The sequence below is a fragment of the Pseudorca crassidens genome, chromosome 2, assembly GCF_039906515.1.
Source record: "Pseudorca crassidens isolate mPseCra1 chromosome 2, mPseCra1.hap1, whole genome shotgun sequence".
Taxonomy (NCBI): domain Eukaryota; kingdom Metazoa; phylum Chordata; class Mammalia; order Artiodactyla; family Delphinidae; genus Pseudorca; species Pseudorca crassidens.
The window spans coordinates 1,091,643-1,107,267 of NC_090297.1; the positions used below are offsets into that span (position 1 = coordinate 1,091,643).

At 64.6% G+C, this 15,625-nt stretch overlaps 1 protein-coding gene across 1 annotated transcript in view; it reads left to right on the plus strand.

Annotated features, from left to right (window-relative positions):
- The first annotated feature begins 1,668 nt into the window (after window positions 1-1,668).
- Window positions 1,669-15,625, plus strand: part of SKI (SKI proto-oncogene) — a 58,186-nt gene continuing 44,229 nt past the window's right edge. The window contains exon 1 of the mRNA XM_067717742.1: window positions 1,669-2,697. Within this exon, the coding sequence (XP_067573843.1) occupies window positions 1,729-2,697 (969 nt within the window). The 5' untranslated portion in view covers window positions 1,669-1,728. The remainder of the gene's footprint in view (window positions 2,698-15,625) is intronic.

Genomic DNA, 15,625 nt, shown 5'->3' on the forward strand with positions numbered 1-15,625 from the left:
GGAGGCAGGTTCCTGCAGACCCACCCTGGGCCTGGGCCTGGGCCTGGCGGCCACCTGGATGCAAGCCCTGCCCTGGAACTGGTGGGAGGCCCAGCCGCTGGCTGTGTGGGGGGACCACCTTGCAGGGTCATGGGGTGGCCGGCCCTGCGGCCAGTCATCCCTTGGGGGTGTTGTGTCGCGCCTGCATCGCTTGGGGGTCCCCAGAACAGGCTGCATGATGTCTGTGTCCCGTGTGGGGTCTCCAGGGTGCTGTAATCCCAACGTGTGTAGTAACCCACATCGTGCTGCTCGGTGTCCCTGTCCTATGTGGGACGTGGATCGTCTGGCCTGGCGTCCCCGTCGCCTATGTGGGGACCCCGGGGGCTGGGAGGTGGGCGGTGGAGGGTGTGCCGCCCCGTCCCGTCCGCCACTCAGCTGGTTTGCGGTTGTAGTGGGGACCTTGTGTGGGTTTCTGACGGCGATGCGGGGAGTGGTCATCGCTCTGGCGGCGATGCGGCGGCGGGCCGGGCGCCTTCGCAGCCTCGCAGGAAGCTGCCGCCACCGGATGGGGGACCCGGGGCGCAGCCGCCGCCACCGCCCCCGCCGAGTGGCCTTCCGGCGGGCGGACCCGAACGGAGCCGAACGGGGCTCAGTCCCGGACGGGCGGGGCCGAGCGGAGCCGAGCGGAGCCGAGTAGCGGCCGGGCGTGCCCGAGCACAGCCGAGCGGGCCCGAGTCCCGGGCCGGCGGGCGGGCCCAAGCACGGCCGAGTGCGGCGGAGCGCCGAGCGCGGGCGGGGGGAGCGCGCGTTCCTGGAAGAGCCGGACCGGGGGGCGGGCGCATTCCTGGCCGGCGCTCGGCTGAGGCGGGCGCGCGGCCCCAGAGGACGCGCGGGGCGGGGCGGCGGCGCGGGGCGGGGCGGGGCGCGGGGCGGGGCGGCGGCGTGAGCTCAGCGCCCGGCGCTCAGTCCGAGCTGGAGCGAGCCGCCGGGAGGATGTACGCCGAGCCCCGCGCCGCCGCCGCCGCCGCGGTCTGAGGCCGCCCCACAGGCGCTCCGCCGTCCCGGAAGCCGCGCGCGCGCGCGCGGGCGGGCGGGCAGGCCGCGGAGCCGGGCGCGGGCGGCGGGGTGGGCGCGGGCCGGGCCGGGAGGCCGGCGGCGGGCGCGACGCGGCCGGCCAGCGCCGCCGGGACGAGCCGGGCGGGCGCCGCGCGGTGGGAGGAGCGGGGCGGCGGCGGCGGCGCGCCGCGCGAGGACGGCCCGGCGGGCCCCGCGCCCGCGCCCCCGCTCCTCCCGGGCCCCTCGGCCTCGGTCGCCGCGGCGATTCGCGCCTCGCGGCGCCGGCACCTGCCCGCGCGCCCTCCGCGAGCCCCGGGCCCGCGAGCGTTGGCGTTGGCGTTGGCGGCGCGCGCTGGGGCATGCCCCGCGCCTAGGGCCCGGGGGGCGCGCGGGGGGCGCGCGGGGGGCCCGGGCGGCGGCGGCGGCGGCGGCGGGCGCGGCGCGGGGCGCGTGGATGTGGCGCCGGGCCCGGGCGGCGGCGGGCTCCAGCGGCGGGACCCCTTCGCCCCGCCCGCCTTCCCCTTCGCTCCGCCGGGCGAGGCCGAGGCCGCGGCCGTGATCGGCCGGGAGCCGGCGGCGGGGGGAGGCCGGGGCCGGGGCCGGGGGCGCCGCCGGGGCGCGCGGGGCAGCGGCGGGGGCCGCGGGGGCCCGGGCGCGCGGGAGCGGGAGCGGCCTGGGGAGCCGGAGCGCACCATGGAGGCGGCGGCGGGCGGCCGCGGCGGCTTCCAGCCGCACCCGGGGCTGCAGAAGACGCTGGAGCAGTTCCACCTGAGCTCCATGAGCTCGCTGGGCGGCCCGGCCGCCTTCTCGGCGCGCTGGGCGCAGGAGGCCTACAAGAAGGAGAGCTCCAAGGAGGCGGGCGCGGCTGCGGTGCCGGCGCCGGTGCCCGCGGCTGCCGAGCCGCCGCCGGTGCTGCACCTGCCCGCCATCCAGCCGCCGCCGCCCGTCCTGCCCGGGCCCTTCTTCATGCCGTCCGACCGCTCCACAGAGCGCTGCGAGACCGTGCTGGAGGGCGAGACCATCTCGTGCTTCGTGGTGGGCGGCGAGAAGCGCCTCTGTCTGCCGCAGATCCTCAACTCGGTGCTGCGCGACTTCTCGCTGCAGCAGATCAACTCGGTGTGCGACGAGCTGCACATCTACTGCTCGCGCTGCACGGCCGACCAGCTGGAGATCCTCAAAGTCATGGGCATCCTGCCCTTCTCGGCGCCCTCGTGCGGGCTCATCACCAAGACGGACGCTGAGCGCCTGTGCAACGCGCTGCTGTACGGCGGCGCCTACCCGCCGCCCTGCAAGAAGGAGCTGGCGGCCAGCCTGGCGCTGGGCCTGGAGCTCAGCGAGCGCAGCGTGCGCGTGTACCACGAGTGCTTCGGCAAGTGCAAGGGGCTGCTGGTGCCCGAGCTCTACAACAGCCCGAGCGCCGCCTGCATCCAGTGCCTCGACTGCCGCCTCATGTACCCACCGCACAAGTTCGTGGTGCACTCGCACAAGGCCCTGGAGAACCGGACCTGCCACTGGGGCTTCGACTCGGCTAACTGGCGGGCCTACATCCTGCTCAGCCAGGACTACACGGGCAAGGAGGAGCAGGCGCGCCTCGGCCGCTGTCTGGACGACGTCAAGGAGAAGTTCGACTACGGCAACAAGTACAAGCGGCGGGTGCCCCGGGTGAGTGTCCCGCGCCACGGCCGGGCCCGGGGAGTGAGTAGGAGGGCGGGCTGCGGAGAGGGTGGGGGTTCCTCCTGGGTCAGGGGCTCTGCCTCCCCTACACGTCTCAGGGTTTGGTTTGGTTTTAAGGAAATTTGGGGTGGCGCTGGCGTCCCCGTAGATGGCCATGTATCTGGGAGGAAGGTCCTCCCGTCCGACTCCTAGGACAAGCCGCTTGCCTGGTTGGGGGCCTCGAGGGCTGGCCAGGGTGGGTGAAGCCTTCCTGAGGCCCATAGCCGGTGCCCAGCTGGGCCGGCAGGGGCAGGCTTCAGACCTTGGACTCTTCTGCCCTGAGTCCCGGGAAGTTTGATACCGGCCGCGTCCAGGCTGGAGCCAGGAGCCCAGGCCTTCCTGGGGCCCAAGGAGGTGTCCAGGCCGAGTTGGCGGAAGGGACCCGCCCTGGCCCTAACGCTCCCGGGCTGGCACACGGAGGGGCGCCTGCCCCTGTGTCCTAGCAGACAACTTGGCCGGGCAGGGCCTGTTTGTGCCTTGAAGGTTTGGGAGACACACTAAACCGAAGCCAGGTGTTCGGGCCGTGGTGGCAGGGGGCCGAGACTCGGCGACTCCAGCTCTGTGTGTCTGCCCTGGCCTGCCAGGGAGTGAATCCCAGAGTCCCCCGTGCGGGGGCGAGGGCCCCTTGGCACTGGGCTCGGGGACTGGTCAGCGGGCACCCGGGGCCCCGAGTGTCAGGGTAGCCGCCGGCCTGCGATTTGTTTTGGATGTGCACGTTTCCTTCTCTCCTTCTCTCTGAAACGCTGAAGGGCGCCGCGGGGAAGGGCCGCTGGCCTAGTCCCTGTTGTTTGCCAGACGGAGGATCTGTGTGATCCAGCCTGGCAGCTCCCGGGCCACTCGACGCCGAAACCATTCAGTGGGGTCCACGCTAACTTTCTGTGACATCTCCCCCCTCTCCCCGAGTATTTGTAACTTTTCTTTTAAATATCCAGGCTTATTAAATTGCACACACAGAATGCTGCATTGGCTCAGCTATTCTTGGGAGGCCTAATTAATTCAGCTATTGCATCAAACTTTTTTTTTTCCAAATCTGTGAATAGATGCTCCCGCCCGGTTTTCTCTGGGCGCCCCTCCAGCGGAGTGTCAGAGTCTCAGGGAGCGGAGGAGGGGAGGGGAAGTGAGGGCCTGTCGCCTGCGCTCAGAGGGGCCACCGTGTGCGTTTGTGGATTTGTGGTGTTTCTGCCCTTGGCTAGGCTGGCGCCCAGGTGGCAGCTGTCTGCAGACTATGGGGCTGGGATTGGGCGGGAGGGACAGTCTGAGTGGGCAGCGCTGGTGGGGGAGTATGCTGTTGGGAACGGCCGGCTGGCCGGGCCCTTCGTTTTAGACTGGGAGCTGGCTCTGGGTGGCATGGTGGGCGCTCCCTGCACACTGGGGGCCTTTCTGTTTGGGGTGCCTGCCCCCTTGACAGCCATCGTGGCCCGAGGGAGCCCCGTGTGCAAGGTGGTGCTGGGTTCTGGCCGACAGGGGAAGCCCGTGGTGGGTCGCTTACCCCGGGGTGGAACGCAGAGGGGCTTGTCTCACAGGGTGTGTGTCTGTGTCTGTGTCCGAATCTGGGTCGTGTATGTTTGTGGCTGTCTTCCTGGGGTGGGCTCTTTGTTGCAGCTGCAGACCCGGGCCTCAGCCCTCTTGCAGCAGGCTCCGCTCTTCTGGACATGGGTGTCTGTAGGCTCAGCTTGTGGGCCCAGGGACTGCCAGGTGAGAAGGCAGGACCGTCCCCTGAGCCACAGTCCCAGAGAAGAGGTCAGAGGGGGCTTTCGTGCCTGGTGATTTCAACAGATGGTCAGCACCACCCTTTCTCCTTCTGTGCTCCCCCCAGCGCCGCTCAGAAAGCTCATTCACCCGTTAAAAAAATCTCCCCCGTGATGACGAAGATGTGGTCGCTGTAAGTGGTTGTTGGGGTCCCCAGGCCGAAGTGTCAGCGCGGCCTATCCTCGCAGTGGTGGTATGGGCCGGCGGTCTGGTGTCCCTCCTTCCGGGCCTCGGCCGTGTGGCTGGCTGGCCGCTCACACGCTCCTGTGCCTTCCTGCCACTCCTGTACCTCGGGGGGCACTCCTCCCGCCGGCCTCGCCGCCTATCCTGTTCCCGGGACTGTGCTCACTGCCTTCTCTCTGTGACCATGCGGTTGGGAATTCTGGGGTGCGTGGTTCTTTCCAGAAGTCGCCAGCACAGCCTGTCTACATGCCAGGGACACCCCACCCGTGAGAAGGGGGGGTCTGAGCCTCAGGATCAGGGGGACCCATGGCTGCCCAGACCCTGCTTGTTCTGGAAGAAGCTGCCTGGGAAGACCCCCTCCCGGCGCCCTGCCCGCCTCTGTTCACCCCTCCCACTCCCTGCTCGACAAATTATTCACGGGTTGTGTTTTGATTTCTTCACTTTTCTCGTAGTTTAGTTTAATGTTTTTGGTCTCCCAAGGCTGAGGGCAGAGAGGAACAGAGTGTGCTGGCAGCACTCTTTGTGGGGGCCTTGGGTGCCGGGGCCATGAAGTGAGCCGAAGTGTGTTCCAGGTGCCGGGGGCCTAGGGGTCGCCCGGGTCCTCTGCCGTCAGCAGTGGGCGGGGGCCAGGGACTCTCGTGGGGTCCTGGTGCCCAGTGGCCTTCTCTTGCCCTGCCGTGCCTGCGGCCTGACTGCGGTGGGGCGGCGATCCCAGCGTGGGACCGAGTGGGGGGGCGGGGCTCCAGCCTGAGCTGGAAACCCTTGAAGGTGGCGCGTCCATGTGTGCCAGCCGGGGCCCTTCTCAGTGATGCCCCCCACGCCACGGGGGCCCCAAGGATGTGCTCTCGGCCGTCCCACGGCTGTTGGGGCTGCCGGGGCCCCGGCTGCTGTCCTTGGTGTCCCGCGCTGGGCGGGTCTGAACGTGGAGCCCCACGGGGCTGCTCCCATGTCCTCGCCCTGTCCCTTGCTCCGTTCCTCACTAGCTGCCTGACCTTGAGCAAGTTTGCCTCAGTTTCCTCACTTGTGAAAGGGGGACTGTAGTAAGTAGCGGCCATTGGCAGTGTTTTTTGGGGGGTGTTTAAGTGATGAGGTCATAGGCGGGGCGAGGACGTGTCCTTTTGCTGCTGGGAACGTGTGGCGAGGAGATGGGGGCCTCAGAGCCTTCCCATGGCCCCCTCCCCTTTTCTTCTGCCCAGTCGGCTCTGTCCCTTATCTGATGGCGTTTGAACCAAACTGGACTGGTGTTTTAACGGTACGGCTGCTATCAGTCATGGCGGGACGTTGGTGCTGCCAGCCTGGCTGCTGCCTGGGACGCACCCCTCGTTCCGCGGGAGGGCTCCTCGCGGGCCGAGCAGGCGGCGGGGCGGGGGTGTGCTGTCTCCCCAGGGCTGGAGCCTGGCCGTTCCTTGTGTGGTTAAGAAACGGGCTCCTGGGAACTGCTGTGCCTTCGGAGGGTCCCGCTTCTCAGACTGGAGACCGGGGATGGTGTCGCTCGCTGGCCCCTGTCCTTCAGACGCTGAGTCCTCGCAGGAGTCTTCTTTGTAGAATTGCCTGCACACCAGGGGCTCGTGGGCCGATGGTCACCGTGGTGTGTGGTGTGAGCGTCCACGGTGCGGTCTGTCTGAATTCCTAGCGCTGGAACGGTTTCCCTGCGTCACCTGATGACGGCTCTCTAGTCAGAGAGCAGTGCTTCCTCAAAGTAGAGACCCGGCCGGGCTGTTGGCGTGGAGGAGCGTTGAGTCTCTTGGTGTCTGTTGCGGATCGGCTGTGGCTGTGGTGGAGGGAGATCTGGGCCTCTAAGCGGGCTGCGTGTTGTGCGTTCAAGCCGAAATGGCCACGGGAGGGCATGGAGTCAGGAGCGTGCGACAGGCTGGAAGGGACTCTGGCCAGCATGCCTTTCCCGGCACTCCCTCTCTCATGGGGGGGCTGTGCTCACCGGATGCCGTCAGGTTTGGCCCTAGATGTGAGGTTTGGCTGTCCTGTTTTTTCTCTAAGATATTTATTTCTCTACCTGTGTATCTACCTGTGTATCTACCTGTGTATCTACCTGTGTATCTACCTGTTTTTCTTGGCCGCGCCGGGTCTTAGTTGCGGCATGCGTGCGGGAGCTAGTTCCCCAACCAGGGATCGAACCTGGGCCGCCTGCATTGGGAGCGGGTATCTTAGCCCCTGGGCTGCCGGGGAAGTCCCTCGGCTGTCCCTTTGTCCACTTGTTTTGCTCGAGGTTTTCATGGGGCTCCATGGTGATTCCCTGGCCTTGGACGCTCAGCTGAGAAGGCGGGGTGCCATCGGGCGATGATGCGAGGCCAGGCTCCTGGACGGGCCCCGCCCCTTGTGCAGGAGGACAGGGTCTGCGGGTCCGTCTGGTCCTCAGCGCGAAGGCCCCAGAGTGACGCCGGGGCCTTGTCAGAAGGGAAACAGCAGCTTGAGGAGCCTCTGGTTGCTGCCCTGAGCCCTGTGGTCAGCCGTGTGTGAGGGAGGGAAGGCGTGGGGGGCTGGCCCTCAGTCTCTGTGCAGTGAGCGGGCCACCTCTGCCCGTCTTCAGCCATCCTGCCGATGTCCAGGACGTCTCCTTGGAGCTGGGCGGGGCCCTCGTCTCTCTGCGGGCAGCAGGGTCCTTGAGTGGCCCTCGCCTCCGACCCTCCTGCCCCCCGGGACCCCTCAGTCGGCGCGGGGCTTCGAGAGTAGGGCCAGTGGCTCCCACGCTTCGTTGCAGCGCGTCTGGGTACCGTCTGTCTGAGATGCCAGGCGAGGCCCACGAGGAAGTCTGGGGAGGGTGACCGCCAGGCGCCGGGAGGGCCTGGGGGAGGCGGTGCTTCCGGGCCCTGCGCCCCGGCTGTCTGGCGGGAGGTGTCCGTGGCCGGCGGCCGGACTCTCTGTGGCCCGGAGACTGTTACACAAGAAGCAATAATGTGTCTCTTTCTAAGGATTGCGAAAGTTGGGGAGGATTTCTCCACTGGAAGAATTATGCAAGTTTCAACTGAAATGTTTTTTAGAAGTTTCTTTGTTTTGAGTTAAAATACAGAGGCTGAATTATTTCCTTAAGATCTGTGAGAGCTGCGGGAGAGGGAGAAGGCTCCATTCCTCCAAGGGCCCTTCCTTCCCTCCTGCCCACTGGTCATGGGGCGATGGGGCGAGTCCAGGGGGGCTGGGCCCTGAGATCGCGGGGCGGGGGCTCTGGGCCACACGCATCCGTGGGTTAATGAGGGCTGATCCGAGCCTCAGAGAAGGGACGGGAAGTCGTTTCCGGGAGTGTGGGGCCCACGCGGTGGGGTCTGAAGCTGGTTTGGGTCGGAGTTGGGTTAGCACTGCGAACGGTGTCCGTGTGTCCGTGTGAGTGGAGTGGGGCGGGCGGGGCCTTGGGCTGCATGTGTGTCCACGGTGTGACCTGTGCCAGCGTGGCCCGGGCCCCCATGCAGCCTCAGGGCAGGGGGGAGCAGAGCACAGCTCTGATGCTGCCGTCCGTGAACGCAGGGCTGGCTTCCAGAAGCCCCTGCCTCAGTGCAGTGGGGCGGCCGGGGGAGCAGACAGGACGCTGTCGGGTACTTGGCGTTTGCGTCTCCTCTGATTTTACATGTTTGATTTAGAAAGACTCAGAGAGCACTGCGGCCTCTTGATTTGCGGCTACAGATAATTCAGGAAGTTGGCGTGGCTCCGTGGGCCGCGCAGCCCGCAGCGGTCAGGCCTGCCCCGCGGTCTGGGCTCTCCGGGGAGCCCTTGTTGCGGCCGGCTCTGGGGTTGTGTGTTTGTGGTTGTGTTGTCGGCTTCATGGGGGGGGTGTTGGTCTCGGCTGGGTCCCCAGTTCCGGGCCTGGAATAAATACTCGTTGAATGACTCATAGAGGCATGAAATCACTAATCGTCAAGGTTTACTGGCAGCTTGGCTGTGGATGGCTAGAAAAGGAGAGAGCGGGGAGCTTTCCCGGGAGTGGACAGAGCTGTCCTGTAGGTGTCGGGCGTCCTCGCCCTGCTTCGCATTTGCTTGGGTCTGCATGGGGGGTTCGAGGGACGCTCTCCCTGGACAGGTCTCGTGTGGCGTCGGCCCCGACGTGTCTTCCGCTGGGATGCTGGTGGGCTACTTCGAAAGGAACATCTCTTGTTGAAAGTAGGCTCCCCGCGACGTGGCCAGCAGCGTGGAACTGGGTTGAATGTCAGGACTGTAGGTGGGGGCGATGGATGCATTTTGGGGTCAGCCACTGGATGTCAGGTGGTCCTGTGTGCCCGCGCTGGCCTCCCTCAGCCCCCGAGGAGCTGTTGGCCACGTCGACACAGGAGCCAGGTGGTTGTGATTGGTGCCTGGGGACCTGCCCAAAACCTGGGCCTGGCGGCACGGTCTTCTCCGCACCCCACTCTTCCCAGCTGGGCAGGGGCGCCCCCGTGCCTCTCCTGCGCCACGTAGCGTGTTCCGGGAGGGCCGAGGGTCTGTCCCGCTTCGTGTGCAGGAAACCACCCCAGCATGGGAGCCCACCTCCACATCATGGGCCGTCCCAGCCACACCCACTGCCAACAGCCCTGGGGAGGCCGGCAGCCCACCTGGCTCTGAGGCTGGGGGTATCTGGACGGCCTGTGGGGCTGTGACTGGGCCTGTGAGTGGCCTGCTTTCTGGGTCCACGTCTGTTCTCTGACACCTCAGGGTTCTTTCATGTTGCCGTGGCCCTGGTTCGTGGCTCAGGCCCGGTGGGTGGGCGAGGCATCCACGTGGCAGCGGCAGTGACAGGCGAGCTGGCCAGTGGCCGCGTGTGCTGCCTTCACACCCGACCTCCTCGCTCTCCGGGGTCGCGGCCGTGCTCACGGTTCCTCTGGCCCGTCCTGGTGGACGCGTTCCCCTCTTGGATCAACTCACTGCTGCCCTTCCACCCTTGGAACAAGAGGGGCGGGCCGTTGGCCCTGCAGAGCCCCTCTCACCCTGCGTGCGGCTGGGGTGCCTCACACGGGGACCCACGGGTCCAGCCGTGGACGGCAAGGTGCACAGTCTTCATGTGGACCCGCTGGGCGCGGGCCGGGCCCTAGAGACGGTGGGGCCTCGGCGCCCCGGTGCTTCGTGTTCCAGCCGCCGCGAGTGAGGCTGGCCTGGGAGGCGGGTGTGGGCGGGTGTGGTTGTCTGACTCCAAGACGTCGCCCCCTGTGGGGCGGGTGTGTCTCTGGAACCGTGGGCTGGTGCTCCGTGAGCCCCTGGCGGAGTTGGGGCAGATGGGGCGGGGGGCCGCTGTGCTGCCCCTGGAGGAGGGGCAGGTGCATGTGTCCCATGGGTAGTTCTGGAATCCCCTGGCCCCTCCCCGCCGGAGGTCAAGGCAAGGTAGAGGTGCTGGGCTGCAAGGGGGAGCCTTGGGGGCGGGGGTCTCTGCTGGCCTTGACTTCCTTCTGCACCTGGGGTGGGGACCCCAGGCCTGGCGTGAAGCCTCGGGGGTCCCAGCCCTGCCCTCCCTGGTCTCGCCTGGGGCTGCTGGCTCCCCTCACCTGCCGCCTCCCGCTTCCTGGCGTTCGAACCACGTTGCCCAAACCGTTAAAAAAATTATACTCCCAAGTTGAATGATATGCAAATGTAGTCAATTAAGCGAGGGGATTTTAATTAGCAGTTTAAGTTCATGTGTGAAGTGCCTAGCCTTAATTACTTGACAGTTTTGTTGTAAATTTGCTGAGTTTTTTTTGCAGAACTATCAAAACTGTGATTTTTTTAACATCCTTGTATGTAGTAAGTGTCGCCTAGCTTGCCTGACCCTAGTGGGTCTTTTCTGCATTTATGCAGCTCTTTAGGCTGTGAGACCAAGGTGGGCCCTGGGCTGGCCCCGCGTCACTCCAGGAGGTAAGCTGTGCTCCACGTGGCCTGAGCGGCCGTGCGGGGTCCTGGGCTCCCTGGTGGGGGACGCTCAGGACCCTCCTCCCAGCCGGGGTCCGGCCACCTGCAGTGGAGCTGGGGCTGGGCCATGTGCCGACGGGTGCGACTGCAGAGGACCGAGAACGCGGCCCCTGCCCTGCCCGGCGCTGGCACCCCTGCGGGCTGGGTCCCTGGCATCCCTGCCTGCCGTGAGGGCCCGGGGATCCCGAATCGCGCTCCTTCGCCACGGCAAGGAAGAAGGCCTCCACTCCTGCCGCCCCGCACCGAGCCGACAGTGCGGCCCGAGGCCGGCCCTGTGTCCAGTCTCGGCCACGGGGCGGGTGTCCCGCAGGGGAGGCTGGAGTCTCCTGTTTGGGGAGCGCTTGCTTTCATTTTCCTGTTGCTGCTGTTGAGGTGGTCTTGGGCCCCTTGGGGGGCCCCCCGTGGTTTTTAGTGCCCCTCGGGATTTAACTACCTGAGCTGGAGGCCTCTCACGCACCACGTACGTAATTAGGCCTTTAAACGCTCTGCTAAACACTTACACTTGTGTTGCGATTTCTCTCATGCGTCCCCGTGCCAGCGGCCCTGGGGTCCCCGGGACTGCGGAGTGTGGCCGGGACTCCACAAGGCAGCCCTGCAGCGTGGCCCCGCGGCGGCTGTAAGCGAGCGGAGGGATGGGGGCGCAGGCCGTGCCTGGGGCTCGCGAGAGTCGCAGACGCTCCGGAGCCGCCTGGGCCTGTGCCTTTGCTGCTACGGGGTGAGTGGAACAGAATCCTGCCCAGCAGAGCCCACCGCCTGAAGGGACCAGCGCTTGTCTCTCAGTGCCATGGTGACATGTCTGTGACTTATAAACTGGGAGATTCAAGAGTGCCCCGAAGTCGGGAGGTCAGTTCACGCAGCCACACACCCGGTTCCACACGTGCCATCGTGTTACTCGTTTCTTTTCATCTAGCTCCTTCCTCCTTTTTGTTTGTTTTGGGTTTTGTTTTTTTTTGGCGGTACGCCGGCCTCTCACTGTTGTGGCCTCTCCCGTTGCGGAGCACAGGCTCCGGACGCGCAGGCTCAGCGGCCATGGCTCATGGGCCCAGCCGCTCCGCGGCATGTGGGATCTTCCCGGACCGGGGCACGAACCCGCGTCCCCTGCATCGGCAGGCGGACTCTCAACCACTGCGCCACCAGGGAAGCCCTCCTTCCTCCTCTTTAAAAGCAGGCCCCAGGCATTATCTCACTTCATGTTTAAGTGTTTCAAGATCCGTCTAACAGATACAGAATTGGAGAAAATCACCACCACTCTGCCATTAGCGCGTCTGACAAAATCGTCGAGAATGTCTTAGTGCCAGCCGGTCCCCGGCCTGTGTTTGGATCCCCGCCGTCTCAGACACAGTCCCCTGCGGGGGCCTTGTAGGATCCGCGGCCGCCGTTGCGAGTGGGTGACAGCCCTCCCTTGGGCACACGCCCCTGTGTGCACGTATCTCTGTGCACGTCTGTGCGTGTTTACAGCCACGTAGCATTTTTGCGAGTAATCTGTGGTATTGAGGGTCCTGGCGTTTATTCTGCATCCGAGGGTTGGGCCACGTTTTTGTTATTACAAGTGAGGCTTCAGGGAGCATCTTACCACGGATCCCTCGCAGAAACCTCAGCACAGCCGCGCGTGGTAGCACGGAAAGTCATGCACACCTGCCAGCTGCTTCCTGCCCCCCCCCCCCGGACACCATCCTGAACGTCCCCGTGTCTGGACCTGTGTCCAGCGAGGCTGCTGGCTCCCCCTGGGTCTTGTCGCGCGGTCTGCTGGCCTGGTTGCTGGGCGCACACCAGCCTGTCCCCACTCTTGTGTCGATGGACTTGGGAGTGCCTGCGAACAGGAGTGTGGAGCGTCCTTGGTGCAAGCGTGTGCACGTGTGTCTGGAGCACGGGCTGTGCTGGGTCAGAGGTCATGCTGAGCTGTTTTCTGAAATGGTTGTACTGGCTGACCGGCCCCTGCGGGGAGGGGAGGGGAGGGCCTGGGTCCTGAGGTGGCTCAGATCAGTGTCACCGCAAGTGCATCTCCTCAGACGCCTGGGACTTCCGGTGAGTTTCTCGTAGGAGATTTGGTGGCTCAGAGCGAGCTCCCTGGCCTGTTTCTTTCATTTAATTATTCACGCACACGATGTGTCTCTGTACTTCTCTGGCATCTTTGGTCGCGTGGGGTGACTGTGTGCTTAAATCTGCGTGCACAGTCCTGGGCATCTCTCAGGAGGCTCTGACCCCCGCAGGGTGTAGGCCCTTTTTAAGGGCTCTAGATTTTGTTACCAGAATTCTTTCTCTAAACGGTGTGCCAGTTACACGCCCACGTTCCTACCTTCTCACAACGTTAGGTTACCGTCATTCAGAATAGCTTTGTTAATGTGAGAGGTGAATAGCTCTCGATTCCTTTTTTGCTAATGGAGTCGGCCATTTTGTTATTTTTAGTATTTTTTTCTGTAATTCTTCTTATACGTGGTTTTTTGGTGTGTGGGGTGAAATATATGTACCATAAAATTTCCCATTTTTTTTTTTAAGTGCACAGCTCAGTGGCATTAAAGCACGTTTACACTGTTGTGCAAACATCACCACCATCATCTCCAGAACTTTCTCATCTTCCCAAACTGACAGACTGCCCCCATGAGACACTCACTGCCCACCCCTCCCCCAGCCCCGGGCCCCACCCTCCTACTTTCTGTCTCTGTGAGTGTGACTCCTCCAGGGACCTCACAGAAGCGGGATCACACAGAATTTGTCCTTTTATGTCTGGTTTATTTCACTCGACATCGTGTTCTCAGGGTCCATCCACGTTGAGCAGGTGTCAGAATCTCCTCCCTCTGTGAGGCAGAATAATACTCCGCTGGATGGACGGACCACATTTTGTTTATCTGTCATCAGACAATGGACACCTGGGTTGCTTCCATGTTTTAGCCACGCTGAATCGTGCTGTTGTGAGTGGGTTTAGCCTTCCTTCAGTTCTGTCGGGCACGTTCTCACGTGTGGAATGGCTGGTCACACGGCAATTCTGTGTCTGCTTTTTGAGGGCCCTCCATACTGCCTTCCACAGCAGTGGTGCACCTGCGTCCCGGGTTCCCCATATCCTCGCCGACACTGGTTTCTGTTTTTTGATGGCGGCCACGGGTGTGAGGTGGTGTCTCGCTGTGCTGTGACTCGCGCTCCCCGATGATCAGTGATGCTGAGCATCTTGTCGTGAGCCTGTTGGCCGTGCGTGTGTCTTCTTTGGAGAGAGGTCTGTTCGAGTCCTTTGCCCTTTTTGAACCGGGCTGTTTGTCTGGCCTTGTTCAGCTGCAGGAGCGCTCTGCCTTTTCTGGAGTCTGATGCTTTGTCGGCTGCTTCAGTCACCCCTCTGTTGTCACTGTGGCTGGACACCCATCTTTGTACAAGGAGACCCCACGTGCCTCAGAGACTCTGGTGCAGCCGGGCACAGTGGGAGGGGTAGTGACCTGCTGGAGGAGGGGCTGCCGGCAAGTCTCACGGTGGAGCGTGGCGGGCGGACCTGGATGCAGACGTCGTCCGTGATGGGGCGTCCGCGCTGTGCCCGGCTCGTGGGGGCTGGGAGGGAGCCTGCAGGGGCCGGGGGTGGCTCTGCCCACCACGCGCGGGCCGTCTTCTAGTCCTGGGGAGGCCTCTGCGAGGGCTGCTGCGCGTGTGCCCTGGTCGGGGCCAGGCTCTGGACAGATGGCCGGGCCTCGGCCCGGGGTGGGGAAGGGCAGGGCAGGAGCGTGTCAGGCTCCGAGGGGCGGCCCGGCGAGCCTGGCGTGAGGCTGTCTTCTCTCTGTGAAGTCTGCCTCCTGCCCCAGTTTCTGGAGAAGGTTCTGGTAAGAGGAAGTGATGGACTCTCTGAAACTGATGCTTCTCCCCACACAGAGAACCGCGTCTCCACCTTTTAAGCGTGTCACCAGATGTGGGTGGCGCGCTGGACCCAGAGCAGGCGGACACCCACCCCTGCCCTGGACAGCTTGGGGGCAGCTCGGGGCAGGAGTGCCCGCTGGCCGGACGCTGACTTTTCCCGGGAGACTGGGAGGAAGGTCAGAGCTGCTCCTGGGCAGCTGGGCGGCCGACGCCGAGCTCGGGGGCCAGCATGCGGACCTGCAGCCCCACCTGGCTCGGCTCCAGGACAGTTGGGAGGCCCAGGAGCCCGAGCCCAGGACCGCTGGCCCCTTGGTGTCCTCCCTCTACCTTCGGACACCGCTTTCCGTGTGGCTGGCACTCGTGCCCCTCTCGTGGCCCTGGGCCCAGACCGGCCCCCAGCCGTGATTTCCACTAGTTTGGCATTGGTTTCAGGAGGCCACGGTAACAGGGGGCCCGGGAGACATGGGTCCTCCGGGTGGGCCACTCGCTGTTGTGCTCCGCCACCTTGTGGAGGTGTGGGTGGTGAGGGTGGGGGTGGGGGTGGCATCCCTTCCCTGGAGCCCCGAAGGGCCTTGAGGTCATGGGGTGGCTCCTGGGGCCTGGGTGGTGGCCTTGGCCGGGGCGGCCGTGCCCCGCTGCCCGCACCCCAGCCCCGGGGCTGCACTGCCTGAGCTGATGACCCGGACCATCCCCAGTGTTTGCTTTCCAGACACCCCCATCTTGGCCTCCTGCAGGGGGCGGGCGCAGGCTTGGACCTGGGGGGCCGAGGTCACCGTCTGCTCTTCCGTCCAGCTTTGTCTTAGCTGTTGACTGCGGATGAGAGACAGGGTAGTGGGGCTGTGCGGCCCGCCGTTGGCTCTCAAAAGGAGGGTCCTTGATGGTTGTTTTGCAGATACCGCCCGGTCTGCCCACTGGGTGGGGTGACGCCACTGGCTGGACTCAAAGGGAAGACCCGGTGGTGGGAGCCTGGGCGTGGCCTGCAGTGACCGCAGCGAGGCTGGCTCTTTGTGCTTGGGTTAAAGAAAAGAAGGACTTGGAAATCTCTCAGCGGGCTCTCCCTGGCCTCTCCGCTGCCCACAGCGAAGCAGAAGTCACTGTCTTTGGATCTGATTTTAACCTTTCCCCCCGCCCCCATCTTCTCTGTGCAAGTAGTAGTAAGTATAATTTTTTGGTATTTCTAGTCAAGTAGAAGTTTCTTGAAACTTAGAGAGGCAGTTTAGCTTAGTGGTTAGGGGCATGGATTCTTAAAACCTGACTC